Raw genomic sequence first — 14,755 nt, forward strand, 5'->3', positions numbered from 1 at the left:
GCTCAGCTTTAAAACAAGCTGAGTGGTTTTCTGGAGCTCCTTAGGGATCACCTTTGGTGGGCAGGAAAGCCTGACCTGGGATCTAGGCTGCCCATCTCTGGAGCCCAATTTTAGACTGAAGATGGTGAGCTGGGTACCCGGGCAGATTCCTGGAAGTAGTTTAGATGGGAAAACTTCCCCCAGCCTAGACTGAGCGTCACCAGGGTGGATACCAACCCTCCAGGATGGGACGGTCAAAGGAGAGCGACTACTCCCCACCGTCCGTAGAGGACAATGATAGCTGTGCATGTGGCCAAGGCATGCACATCACATGGGTAAACAATGATTGGTTGAGAACAGCACGGTGGACTTGCCCCCTGTGGTATGTGTATTGGCGTAAGATAAAAAGAAGAGGCCTGTTAGCCTCCAGAGGTATTATACTATTTTCACTCTGCTGTAAACATCTTGCTGTATTGCTGTTGCCACTAGCAATAGGGAACAGTCTTTTTTAAGACTGGGTGAATAAACATCTGCCTCAAGATGACCGCTTCATCTTGTGATCTGCAGTGCTATGCCAAACATAGTTCCGTTTTCCGGTTGTCCAGGGTGCACTCAGCGTCTCCAAGCTTCGCCTCCCGCCAGCTACTGTGTAGAGACCAAGTCCAGCGACTAGTGGTGATTCATCGACACCACACAGGTGTGGAAAGATAGCGTGTAGACACATACAGAGCAGTACCATGGTTCCAGACTCCATAGCGACAAGGATTCTGGTGGTGGCAGTGTAGTACCTGCCCATTACACAGTGGGTGGAGTCAGTAATAGGCGGTTACTAATGGTAATTGGGAATCCCCTAATTGGCCAGATCCCGTGTGACCTAAACATCCATTCTGTGACTGGAGCAGGACGCAAGGCAGGGTGAGGGCTTTCGTACAGAACCATCCAGTCACAGAAATTGCTGGCATAGCGGTGGGATAATCCTAGGTGGCTTTTCGGTCACCTGATTGGAGAAGCCGAGTTAGGAGAGGAGTAACTGCACTGCAGGAGAACGCACAAGATGGCGGTCTTCAGTGGAATGTCAAAGGACGATCTGGAGATCGTGTATCAGGAGAAGGGTGTGGATATCCCTTTCAATGTGTCCAGAAGCATCATGAGGGCGGCACTCGTGAGCTTGGCGGAGTCCCGCTGGGCGGAGGTAGAGTACTAAGGGCGTTGGCATTGAAGAGGGCGGCCTACCAGTGGACCTTTGTACAGAACCGGTGAGACCCACAAGCCCCAGCCTCTCTATTAGCAGCAGCCATGTTTCATACCTAGCAGGGCCGGAGGTCCAACGTCCCAGGTGGGGCGACACGGATACCTTAGCAGATCGGCTAGTGGAATTTGGAGAAAGGGCAACGGAGCAAGAGTGCTTGATCATCACCTCACTTCCCAATATCACTGCCGGGCTCCGGTGACTGTGCGCAGCCTGTTCTGCCCCCAGCAGTAGCGGAAGAGCCAGTGCTCCCACCTGAGGCAAAAGTGCCTCCAAGTCAGCTATCCGGAGCGTGCAGGAAAGACTGGGCACACTTAGCTCCAGAATACAGCCCGTGGCTTCAGCTGCGTCACTAGGCTGCGGCAGTGAACGGTGCCCGGACTGAGCGGAGTGAGCGGCTTTAGGGCAGGAGAAGTGGGGGACTTAATAGATTGTTTCTTGCCTCCAGTGGTGGCCGACAGCTATCAGGTAGGGTAGATAAGAAGCCACGTAGTAATAAAAGCTCCAGAAAGCATGTCTGGATGGACTCAGGCCCCTCTTATTTATTATTTTATATACTAACAGGGGTGACAGGTGTGGTACATCCCTGCAAAGGCAGATCCAATCTCTTTCTCATCAGACTCTGCTGTCTTCCCTGCAATCTCACTCAGATGTTCACTGCTGCCAGTAGCACACGTATGAGAAGCAGAAGTATGGCGGCAGCTGTATAGATCCTGATATGTAATTCTCTATATCATACTTACTGTACACACATCATCCTTATTACTATTGAGAGAATAGAGGTAAGACACTGATGATGGGGGGTGTAAAAGTGGATTATAACCTGGAAGATGATGATGATTACAGGGTATTATATGGTGTATTGCATGTAAGTTACCTTGTTCCACACGTACTCTGCTGTAGCAATATACCTTATATAAGGGTGAGTAACACATGTACAGGCTTATCAGCGTATGCGCACACACATAAAGGAATGCTACCTTACCAATGCTTCCAGGAGTAACGTTAGGAGACATTTCTCTGATCCATCAGCTCATGAGACTGATGTTATTGTTCATCTAGAATCTCCAATTCATACGATATGTTCCCCATCCATTGTTTTACATTGGTGCTGACATAGGACTTAGCGAGTGACTACATCTCCATTTATACTTCATGGTTAGTTACCAGTACAAGAGAGAGATATATCTAAGTCTTATTATAATATTACATTTGTTATTGTGTGTTCTCATTTTTGTATTTCCATAATGTATTTTATTTCCAGCAGATGGACACACAAGCAGGAATATCTCAGAAGGACGTCTAATGTTATCCCCGGATTGTGACATAAAAGATGACAGTAGACAGGATTCTCCAGGAAATAATCCCATTACCCCAATTATACATCCAGCTCTATCATCTGATCCCCCTGATCCTGGGAAATGTTCTCCTGATCACTCTGATATTGGAGCATTTGTTACAGCTCTGAGAGTAGATACAGTGTTTCCCTGTTCTATAGATGCCAAATGTTTTACACAGAACACAAAGCTTATTACCCATCAGCCAGCTAAGGCAGCTGAGAGGCAATTTCCATGTTCTGAGTGTGGAAAATGTTTTACATACAAATCAGCTCTTGTTAGACATCAGAGAAGTCACACAGGTGAGAGGCCATTTCCATGTTCTGACTGTGGAAAATGTTTTACTTGGAAATCATGTCTTGTTACACATCAGCAAAGTCACACAGGTGAGAAGCCATTTCCATGTTCTGAGTGTGGGAAATGTTTTGGCCGGAAATCACAACTTGTTATACATCAGAGAACTCACACAGGTGAGAGGCTATTTCCATGTTCTGACTGTGGAAAATGTTTTACTTGGAGATCAAGTCTTGTTACACATCAGCAAAGTCACACAGGTGAGAAGCCATTTCCATGTTCTGAGTGTGGGAAATGTTTTGCCCGGAAATCACATCTTGTTATACATCAGAGAAGTCACACAGGGGAGAAGCCATTTCTATGTTCTGAGTGTGGGAAATGTTTTGCAGACAAACTAGAGCTTGTTAGACATCAGAGAAGTCACACAGGTGAGAAGCCGTTTCCATGTTCTGAGTGTGGGAAATGTTTTGCAGACAAACCAGGGCTTGTTAGCCATCAGAGAAGTCACACAGGTGAGAAGCCATTTTCTTGCTCTGAGTGTGAGAAATGTTTTGCCCAGAAATCACAACTTGTTAGACATCAGCTAAGTCACACAGGTGAGAGGCCATTTCCATGTTCTGAGTGTGGGAAATGTTTTGCCCTGAAATCAGATCTTGTTAAACATCAGAGAAGTCACACAGGTGAGAAGCCATATTCTTGCTCTGAGTGTGGGAAATGTTTTACACAGAACTCATATCTTGTTATACATCACAGAAGTCACACAGGTGAGAAGCCATTTCCATGTTCTGAGTGTGGGAAATGTTTTAGCCAGAAATCACATCTTGTTACACACCAGAGAAATCACACAGGTGAGAAGCCATTTTAATCTTCTGGAGTATACTTATTATTGCCATGCGTTGTTCTTCAAGGTTCTTATCCTATGTCCTGTGCTTTTTGCAATATACATGCAACCACTGGGTGAAATAATCAGCTGTCATGCCCTCATCTACCACTGCCTACAGATGGTCTGTCTTTTGTTCTGGGTACTGAGAACCCAGTACCAATCCTAAATGTCTAGCTGAGCTCCAGGTGTGGGTGTTGCCAGCGGGCTGTGACTTAATCCAGGTGAAACAGGTCCTTATGCTAGCTCACCAACAAAGGACAGGGCTACAGCTCAGCTTTGTTACCAACCAGACTTACGCTTGGGGGTTCAGGTTTACATAATGCTGATCCTGTGCAGAATCTTGGTGTCCTGGATGGTAGAGTGACACTTAGACATCAGGTATCTGCCACAATCAGATCCTCATCTGAGGAACATAGTCAGACTCCAGCACTTATTTCCCTCAGAAGATCTACCTACAGTCATACATGCACTTGTATCATCACACATAGACTACTGCAATGTCCTCTACCTGGGTCTCCCAGCAAAAGAATTGCACCGCTTGTACAGAATGCAGCAGCCAGGCTGTTACCTAACCAGCCCGTTCCTGCCACATAACACCCATTCTCTACTCCCTTCACCGGCTGCCTGTAAGATGGTGACTCTGGGCCTAATTCAGGTTGGACTACAGTGTGTGATCCAAACGGAATTATTGAGAAAAACTTGCGGACGCATGCGCAGCGCCCGTCCTGCGTATGCACCTGCATTCTCTACAGGGGGCTGTAGGAAATGTGATTGCTTCTTGTTAAACAGGCAGAGGCGGTCACGGGGTGGGGGGTAAAGCTCCATTTCCAGTGAGAAGATGGAGCGTTACAAGTGCGGTGTTGCGAGAAAGGGAGGCGGACAAACGGTCATGTTCACTGTGGCTGCATGACATCACACGCAGCCATCGCAATCTAGAAGAACGCGGTGGGGATCCTGCAGGCACAGCTAAGCTGGCAGGATGCTTCACTAGTTTCTAAGATGAAGCAGAAATTGTGGAGCGATCGCAATTTCTGCTTCATAAAGGGGGGAGGCGCCGGTCAGCATACTAGGCTGCCTCGCCCTGCGATGGGCAGCCCCCAGCACGCTAGAAAAAGGATTGCTAATTAGCAGCATCTGCTATCCTTACTGACTTACTGTAGGGCCCCTATTACATAATCTTACTGACTCTCCCAGCCCTACATGACCAGGGTCCATGTACCAGAAGCAGCTTCTGCCTCCTTACTGACTTACTGTAGGCCCCTATTACATAATCTTACTGACTCTCCCAGCCCTAAATGACCAGGGTCCATGTACCAGAAGCAGCTTCTGCCTCTTTACTGACTTACTGTAGGCCCCTATTACATAATCTTACTGACTCTCCCAGCCCTACATGACCAGGGTCCATGTACCAGAAGCAGCTTCTGCCTCCTTACTGACTTACTGTAGTCCCCTATTACACAATCTTACTGACTCTCCCAGCCCTACATGACCAGGGTCCATGTACCAGGAGCAGCTTCTGCCTCCTTACTGACTTACTGTAGGCCCCTATTACACAATCTTACTGACTCTCCCAGCCCTACATGACCAGGGTCCATGTACCAGAAGCAGCTTCTGCCTCCTTACTGACTTACTGTAGTCCCCTATTACACAATCTTACTGACTCTCCCAGCCCTACATGACCAGGGTCCATGTACCAGGAGCAGCTTCTGCCTCCTTACTGACTTACTGTAGTCCCCTATTACACAATCTTACTGACTCTCCCAGCCCTACATGACCAGGGTCCATGTACCAGAAGCAGCTTCTGCCTCCTTACTGACTTACTGTAGGCCCCTATTACACAATCTTACTGACTCTCCCAGCCCTACATGACCAGGGTCCATGTACCAGAAGCAGCTTCTGCCTCCTTACTGACTTACTGTAGGCCCCTATTACACAATCTTACTGACTCTCCCAGCCCTACATGACCAGGGTCCATGTACCAGAAGCAACTTCTGCTTCCTTACTGACTTACTGTAGGCCCCTATTACATAATCTTACTGACTCTCCCAGCCCTACATGACCAGGGTCCATGTACCAGAAGCAGCTTCTGCCTCCTTACTGACTTACTGTAGACCCCTATTACATAATCTTACTGACTCTCCCAGCCCTACATGACCAGGGTCCATGTACCAGAAGCAGCTTCTGCCTCCTTACTGACTTACTGTAGGCCCCTATTACATAATCTTACTGACTCTCCCAGCCCTACATGACCAGGGTCCATGTACCAGAAGCAGCTTCTGCCTCCTTACTGACTTACTGTAGACCCCTATTACACAATCTTACTGACTCTCCCAGCCCTACATGACCAGGGTCCATGTACCAGAAGCAGCTTCTGCCTCCTTACTGACTTACTGTAGGCCCCTATTACATAATCTTACTGACTCTCCCAGCCCTACATGACCAGGGTCCATGTACCAGAAGCAGCTTCTGCCTCCTTACTGACTTACTGTAGGCTCCTATTACATAATCTTACTGACTCTCCCAGCCCTACATGACCGGGGTCCATGTACCAGAAGCTGCTTCTGCCTCCTTACTGACTTACTGTAGGCCCCTATTACATAATCTTACTGACTCTCCCAGCCCTACATGACCAGGGTCCATGTACCAGAAGCAGCTTCTGCCTCCTTACTGACTTACTGTAGGCCCCTATTACACAATCTTACTGACTCTCCCAGCCCTACATGACCAGGGTCCATGTACCAGAAGCAGCTTCTGCCTCCTTACTGACTTACTGTAGGCCCCTATTACATAATCTTACTGACTCTCCCAGCCCTACATGACCAGGGTCCATGTACCAGAAGCAGCTTCTGCCTCCTTACTGACTTACTGTAGTCCCCTATTACATAATCTTACTGACTCTCCCAGCCCTACATGACCAGGGTCCATGTACCAGAAGCAGCTTCTGCCTCCTTACTGACTTACTGTAGGCCCCTATTACACAATCTTACTGACTCTCCCAGCCCTACATGACCAGGGTCCATGTACCAGAAGCAGCTTCTGCCTCCTTACTGACTTACTGTAGGCACCTATTACATAATCTTACTGACTCTCCCAGCCCTACATGACCAGGGTCCATGTACCAGAAGCAGCTTCTGTCTCCTTACTGACTTACTGTAGGAACACTATTACATAATCTTACTGACTCTCCCAGCCCTACATGACCAGGGTCTATGTACCAGAAGCAGCTTCTGCCTCCTTACTGACTTACTGTAGGCCCCTATTACATAATCTTACTGACTCTCCCAGCCCTACATGACCAGGGTCCATGTACCAGAAGCAGCTTCTGCCTCTTTACTGACTTACTGTAGTCCCCTATTACAGAATCTTACTGACTCCCAGCCCTACATGACCAGGGTCCATGTACCAGAAACAGCTTCTGCCTCCTTACTGACTTACTGTAGGCCCCTATTACATAATCTTACTGACTCTCCCAGCCCTACATGACCAGGGTCCATGTACCAGAAGCAGCTTCTGCCTCCGTACTGACTTACTGTAGGCCCCTATTACATAATCTTACTGACTCTCCCAGCCCTACATGACCAGGGTCCATGTACCAGAAGCAGCTTCTGCCTCTGTACTGCCCTGGTTACTTCCATCTGTTGATGAAGGACTGTTAGTACCATGGAGGGAGACAGGTGGGTGGCAGTAGTGGTGGGGAGATGGTGGATGGCAGTAGGGGGGGACAGGGTGGGTGGCAGTAATGGGGGGGAGATGTTGGTGGGAGACGGGGCGGGTGGCAGGTGTGGGGGGAGACAGGGCGTTGGCCGTAGTGGGGGAACACAGGGCAGATGGCAGTAGTGGGGGGAGACATTGTGGGTGGCAGTAGTGGGGGGAGACAGGGCAGATGGCCGCAGTGCAGTACCAGGGAATGCTGGAGGCAGTAAAGAGGTGTATGGGTCCTGCACAGAATCAGCTGATAATTGGACTTAATGATGATTATGCTTCCTTATTTCTAATGAATCCCTTGTATGTGTTACTGTTATTTGCTGTGTCAGCCTTTATGTGTGTTCTGTGTAATAATCCTGAAAGTAGTGCTGCTACCGATCTCATATCATTTGTAGTAACTTGGAAAAGATGAGATATGTGGTGCACTCTGGAAGCTTATAGGGGGTTACTCAGAGATGACCGCAGGTGTGATATCACGCAGCCCCTGGAAAATGGTCCCGGCCCGCCCGCTTTCGCCCCTCAGGGATGCCGCCACAATGTGTGTGTCTGCGCGGCTGCTGCGCATGTGCATTTCGCCACCACAAGCAAACTGCTGAGTAAAGTATTTTTTAAGTTTAAAATATAGACAAAAATATGTGAATTAAAGATATGAAATAAAGTAGTTTAAAATCAAAAGATTTCCGGTGTGATTTTGGCTGTGTCCGATTTTGACAAATCATTTGAATAGTGGGATGATATTACGGGAGGGAAGGGGGGGTCTCTTTCTGTGTAAAGAAAGTTTTATTTGTTAGTTTTAAATTAATTATGTCTGTTCAAATGTTGTTTTTTAACTTGTAGGTGAATTAGGGTTGTTGTATTTGGAAAAATAAACTTACCTGACCCTTGCCTGGAGATGTCCATGTATGAAGGTATGGGAGATACCTGCTGCAGTCCCTTCTACTTACATTTGGGAGGTCCGGTTGTTTTGAGGGAATTAGTAGCAAATAGTAAATTATACATTTGCTCCATAACGTCTCGCTGACACTCTGATTCTACACAAAATGACATTTGCATTAACAACCATTAATTAAACAAGAAAAACACTTTAAAAAAAAAAACTTTATATATATATATAAAAAAATAGAAGAAAATCACCAATTCTGGTCTGGATTCAGTGACTCTATCATGAGAACAAGTGTCTTTTTAGCAAGGACTATACCAACAGTAACCAGGCGTATCCCACAGAATATCAGTGCTGCCACCATACATTGGGTATAGAAGATAAAGGGCAGATTTCTGAACAGTGCTTTTATAAGGAACATAAGAAGTGCATAGATCACAATGATCAGAAGTCCAGGACAATGAGGTCAAGAATCCAACACTGGTACTAATTACATATTTACATATTCATCACAGATAACGAAATGCATACCAACACGTTCAACAAACCAGTGGACGTCCGTAGCTTCATACTAACCTCCAGCTGCCACCACCCAAACTGGTTGAACAGTATCCCAGTAGGCCAATTCAAAAGACTCAGGAGGAACTGCTCCAGAGTCAGCGATTATGAGACACAAGGACAAGAACTAAGTTTAAAATTTAGAGAGAAACAGTACGATACAGAAAAGGTACAGACAGCATATACCATGGGTAAGGGAAATGATAGACCTCCCCCCTACAATACAAAAAGAGACCAGAACAGAAAACAGACAAAGAGATCCCTTTCATAACACAATACACAAAACAAGCAAATCAGATTAAAAAGATCATAAACAAACATTGGCCGATACTTCAAGATGACACACTAGCAGATATCATACCTCCAAAACCAAAAGTAGTGTTCCTGAAAGCACCAGACATTAAGAAGAAGCTGGTACACAGCCACGTACCACCAAAACACAAACTACTATAGATGGAACACATAAGAAGGGGACTTCTACCACTAAGGGACCTGCATGGGCTGCAACACAACAAAAGCTAGAAGCACCACACCTACCCAAACAGTAATGTCTGTTTCACATTCCACAACATTTAACACACAGGACAACTTACCATGCCACAGCAAGGGCATCATATATATGTTAGAATGTCCCTGTCCGCAACAATACATAGGAAGGTGTTAGGGTCTCCTGCCCTGTGCTGCCACGTCGTCATGGCAACCGGGAGACAAGTGCTAGTGGAGTAACCTGAGCGCAGCTGATACTCCGGTTCGGGTCTTTTGCTGTGCAGTGGTTATAGGCTCTGTGCACGGCAGGGGATCCGGTGCTGGTTTTTGTGCTCACAGTCTGTGAGGTCTGAGTGGGGCGTGGACAGCACCTGCTTTATAAGGCCTCTTTTCAGGGTAAGCAGATGCTGCTGAATCTTTGTTGGTTAGTCAGTTCATGAAAGTTAGCCAGTACTGTGTAGCTTTGTATTTGTTTGTTGCTTACTGCAAATAGGCCTGGGGATTTGGTATTACACTCTGCCAATCCAGACCTAGCAGTAAGACTGGAGTCAGTCGTTTAGCTTGCTGGGGTTCTGTTACTACTCTGTGAACTTAGCAAGTTTGCGGCTGTATTCTAAGACTTGCCTGTCTAATCCTGTCTCACTGTGCTAGGTGTCAGGGGTCAGTTTAGTGGCAGTAAGCTAAAACCTGTGCACTGCAAGTGAGAATTAGGATTGTGGAGACTCTCCTTGTGTCTATCATTCCATCTCTGACCAAGGAGTTTACTGCCACACCCGTTGGTAACCCTTTAGGGTTTTGCTGTTGCCCTTAGCAACAGCATTTCGGGTTCTCTACGTATTAAAACACAACATCTTGCTTTTTCCATCTGAGCAGTTCTAATACAAGGGAGATACCCAGTTCCTTAGCCTCTGGGCTTCTCTGTTCACTTTGTGTGTATTTTGTTACCCTATCACCTTCTGTGTACGTTATGTCATATTCCCCAGTTTGTCTGTGAGTCCATTTGTTTTGCATAACAGTTCAAACACCAGTACATTCCTGCAGACACTGGAGTGCATAACAGTTCTGACACCAGTACTTTCCTGCAGGCACTGGTGTGCATAACATATTCAGCAGCCTAATACTCCTGTTGAAATTTTGTGGGAATATGGAGCATACCCCTCAAAATACGTTGCAACAGGTGGTCGATCAGGTGCAGGTCCTGACTCGACAATTTAATGATTTGTCCATTAAAATGCACACCTCCCAGGCTGCTGGCGGAGCTCCCGCAGCAGCAGCACCTGCAGGGGTTAAGGAGCCGAAAGTAAATCTCCCGGATCGTTTTTCTGGAGATCGCTCGCAGTTCTTTTGTTTCAAGGAGAGCTGCAAGCTATACTTCCGGCTTAGGCCTCAGTCTTCTGGGTCGGAGATTCAGCGGGTGGGCATAGTGATTTCCTTGCTACAAGGAGACCCACAGGTCTGGGCATATGGGTTGCAGCCTGACTGTCCGTCGCTTAAAAGTGTTGATGCTTTTTTTACGGCACTGGGCATGTTGTATGATGACCCTGACAAGACGGCCTCAGCCGAGGCTCAGATTTCGATCCTTAAGCAAGGGCGAAGGCCAGTTGAGGTTTACTGTATGGAGTTTCGGAGGTTGGCCCATGATACCCAGTGGAATGACCCAGCCCTGAGACACCAGTACCGAAGAGGTCTTTCTAACCAGATAAAGGACCAACTGGTATAATATCCCTTGCCTGATAGCTTGGATCAGCTCATGCAGTTATCCATCCGGGTGGATAGACGGCTGAGAGAACGTAGGCTTGAAAGGGAGACTGAGATTTCCTTCCTTCCCAAGGGAACCTCAGACTCTGAGGAATTTTCTGAGGAGCTTATGCAGATCGGGGCTACCCGCCTCTCCTCGCGTGAGAAGACGCAGAGGAGACAGCAGGGGTTGTGTTTGTACTGTGGGAATAAAGGTCATGTAGTAGTATCATGCCCAGAAAAGCCGGAAAACTTCAGGGCCTGAGGGTGATGGGAAATATCCTGTCAGGCCAGAAGTCAGAATTTCCCAAGAAGACTTTTATCATTCCGGTGACCTTGAATATCCTCGGTCAAACTGTCAAGACTGAGGCCTTTGTGGACAGTGGGGCCGACGGGGTTTTTATGGACCGCCAATTCGCCCTGAAACACTCTGTTCCCTTAGTACCCTTGGCATCGGAAATTGAGATTTGTGGGTTAAACGGGGAACCATTATCCCAAGGTAAAATTACCTCTTGCACTAGCCAGATTTCTTTGTTTATTGGAGCCACACACTCTGAAAAATTGTCCTTTTATGTGACTGTCTGTACTTTTGCCCCATTGGTGTTGGGGTTACCCTGGTTAAGGGCCCACAATCCTCAATTTGACTGGGTCTCTGGGGAGATTCTTAGTTGGGGTACTGATTGTTTCAGGAGTTGCTTGAGCCTTCCAGTCAGGCTCTCGCAGCTAAGTTTGCCAGGATTGCCAGGGTGTTATGCAGATTTTGCGGATGTGTTCTCCAAAAAAGTCGCAGAGGTACTACCTCCCCATCGCCCCTATGACTGTGCCATTGATATGTTGCCAAATGCTAAGCTTCCCAAGAGCAGGTTGTACTCCCTGTCACGTCCTGAGACTCAGGCTATGGCAGAGTACATTCAGGAGAACTTGGCTAAGGGATTTATCAGACCTTCACAGTCTCCAGTTGGGTCGGGGTTCTTCTTCGTGGGTAAAAAGGACGGTTCGTTGCGACCCTGCATCGACTTCAGGGAATTGAACCGTATCACGATTAAAAACTCATACCCACTGCCTCTCATTTCGGTCTTGTTTGACCAGCTTCGTACTGCCACCATTTTTTCTAAGATTGACCTACGCGGTGCGTACAATCTAATCCGAATAAGAGAGGGGGATGAATGGAAGACTGCCTTTAATACCCACTCAGGGCATTATGAATATTTGGTGATGCCTTTTGGGCTCTGTAATGCCCCGGCAGTCTTCCAGGATTTCATGAATGATGTGCTCAGGGAATATTTGGATAGATTCTTAGTTGTATACTTAGATGACATCCTAATCTTCTCCCATTCCCTGGAGGAACATCGGAAGCATGTACGCTTAGTCCTCCAGAAACTCAGAGACCACCGGCTTGGGGCGAAGCTGGAGAAGTGCGAATTTGAAGTTCAGCAAATCGCATTTCTAGGATATATTATCTCCCCAGAAGGTTTCCAAATGGAGGGTTCCAAGGTACAGGCAGTCCTGGATTGGGTGCAGCCCACTAGTTTGAAGGTGCTTCAGCGTTTCCTGGGCTTTGCGAATTTTTATAGACGATTTATCGCTGGATTTTCGTCTATAGTGGCGCCCTTGGTGGCACTCACTAAGAAAGGGGCGGATGTTGCTCACTGGTCTTGTGAGGCTAAAGCGGCTTTTGCCCGTCTCAAAAGGGCATTTGTTTCGGCCAAGGTGCTGCGACACCCAGATCCAGAGCGTCCTTTTGTGGTGGAGGTGGATGCCTCTGAGATGGGTATTGGGGCAGTGCTTTCTCAGATGGGAGTGTCTGATAATCGCCTTCATCCCTGTGCTTACTTTTCCCGTAAATTTTCGCCTGCCGAGATGAATTATGACGTGGGTAACCGGGAATTGTTGGCTATTAAGGATGCACTCGAGGAGTGGAGACACTGGCTTGAGGGGGCTAAGTTTGTGGTCTCAATTCTCACTGACCATAAGAATCTGGCATATTTAGAGTCAGCGAAGCGTCTCAATGCCAGGCAGGCACGATGGGCTTTGTTTTTTGCTCGCTTTCATTTTTTTATAACATATCGCCCTGGGTCAAAAAACATCAAGGCTGATGCGCTCTCGCGGAGTTTTGCTCCAATCCAGGAGACCACCGAGGAGCCGTTGCCCATTGTTTCCCCATCATGTATTAAAGTGGGCATTACCCAGGACCTCTTATCATTAGTCCTTAGAGCACAGGAGCAGGCTCCTCCAGACCTTCTGGTAGGTCTTTTGTTTGTGCCTCCTAGGTTAAGACAGCGAGTGTTCCTGGAATTCCATGCCAAGAAGTCGGCAGGTCACCCGGGTATTGCCAGAACTCGGGAGTTGCTATCTAGGGCGGTGTGGTGGCCCTCGGTGGCTAAGGATGTGGATCAGTGGGTTCGGGCATGTGACATCTGTGCCCGAAATAAGACTCCTAGAGGGGTTCCTGTTGGCCCATTACATCCACTCTCTATCCCATCTAAGCCATGGACCCACATTTCAATGGATTTTGTGGTGGACTTGCCCAAATCCTCGGGGATGACAGCCATCTGGGTTGTCGTTGACAGGTTTTCGAAGATGGCGCACTTCGTTCCACTGGTTGGGCTGCCATCAGCCAGACGCCTGTCTGAATTATTTATGCTGCATGTTGTGCGTCTCCACGGGTTGCCACTTGATGTGGTCTCTGACCGCGGATCCCAGTTTGTGGCCAAATTCTGGAGGGCATTTTGTTCCGATCTCCAGATTTCTGTCAGCTTGTCGTCAGGATACCATCCGCAGTCTAATGGGCAGACTGAAAGGGTGAACCAGTCCTTGGAGCAGTTCCTCAGGTGTTATGTCTCCAAGTGTCAGACTGACTGGGTTGCTCATCTGTCCATGGCGGAGTTTGCCTATAACAACGCGGCTCACTCTGCTACAGGGATCTCTCCCTTCCTTTGTGTGTATGGGCATCATCCTAAGGCCAATTTTTTTGACCCCCTGGACTCCACGCCTGGTGGTTCCTCTGTGGTTTCGGTCCTTAGAGGTATTTGGCGGAAAGTGAAGAAAGCCCTTGTGTCTGTGTCATTAGTGACCAAAAGGGTTTTTGATAAGCGGAAAAGACCCTGCAGCTTCAAATTAGGAGACTTCGTCTGGTTGTCTACCAAGAATTTGAAGTTGAGACAGCCATCTCATAAGTTAGGGCCCCGGTTCATCGGCCCTTATAAGATCACCAGGGTTATCAATCCGGTGGCATTTCAGTTAGATCTGCCCCGTTCTTTGGGTATCAATAAAACATTTCATTGTTCCCTTTTAAAACGGGCGATTAGTAATCCTTCTTCCAGTGGAAGACCTTCCCCTCTTCTGATACGTGGCCAGAGGGAGTTTGTTGTTGAAAGGATTCTTGACTCCAAGGTGGTTCGGGGTCGGCTGTCATTTTTGGTGCACTGGAAGGGGTATGGCCCGGAGGAGCGGTCGTGGGTGCGCAGTTGTGATCTTCATGCCCCCAGCCTGATACGCTCTTTCTTCTCGCAGTTCCCCGATAAACCCGGTGGTAGGGGTTCTTTGACCCCTCGTCAGAGGGGGGGTACTGTTAGGGTCTCCTGCCCTGTGCTGCCACGTCGTCATGGCAACCGGGAGACAAGTGCTAGTGGAGTAACCTGAGCGCA

General features: G+C 47.7%; 1 protein-coding gene across 2 annotated transcripts in view; it reads left to right on the top strand.

The window, feature by feature from the left end:
- The window catches only part of LOC134984118 (zinc finger protein OZF-like), a 31,206-nt gene extending 26,074 nt beyond the window's left edge, over positions 1–5,132 (top strand). Inside the window, exon 6 of one of the 2 annotated variants that reach the window (XM_063949745.1) lies at positions 2,493–5,132. In XM_063949745.1, the coding sequence (XP_063805815.1) occupies positions 2,493–3,724 (1,232 nt within the window). In that variant the 3' untranslated portion in view covers positions 3,725–5,132. The remainder of the gene's footprint in view (positions 1–2,492) is intronic. The other variant, XM_063949746.1, reaches the window with a different exon arrangement.
- The last annotated feature ends 9,623 nt before the right edge of the window (positions 5,133–14,755 follow it).

Source organism: Pseudophryne corroboree, assembly GCF_028390025.1.
Source record: "Pseudophryne corroboree isolate aPseCor3 chromosome 3 unlocalized genomic scaffold, aPseCor3.hap2 SUPER_3_unloc_37, whole genome shotgun sequence".
Taxonomy (NCBI): Eukaryota; Metazoa; Chordata; class Amphibia; order Anura; family Myobatrachidae; genus Pseudophryne; species Pseudophryne corroboree.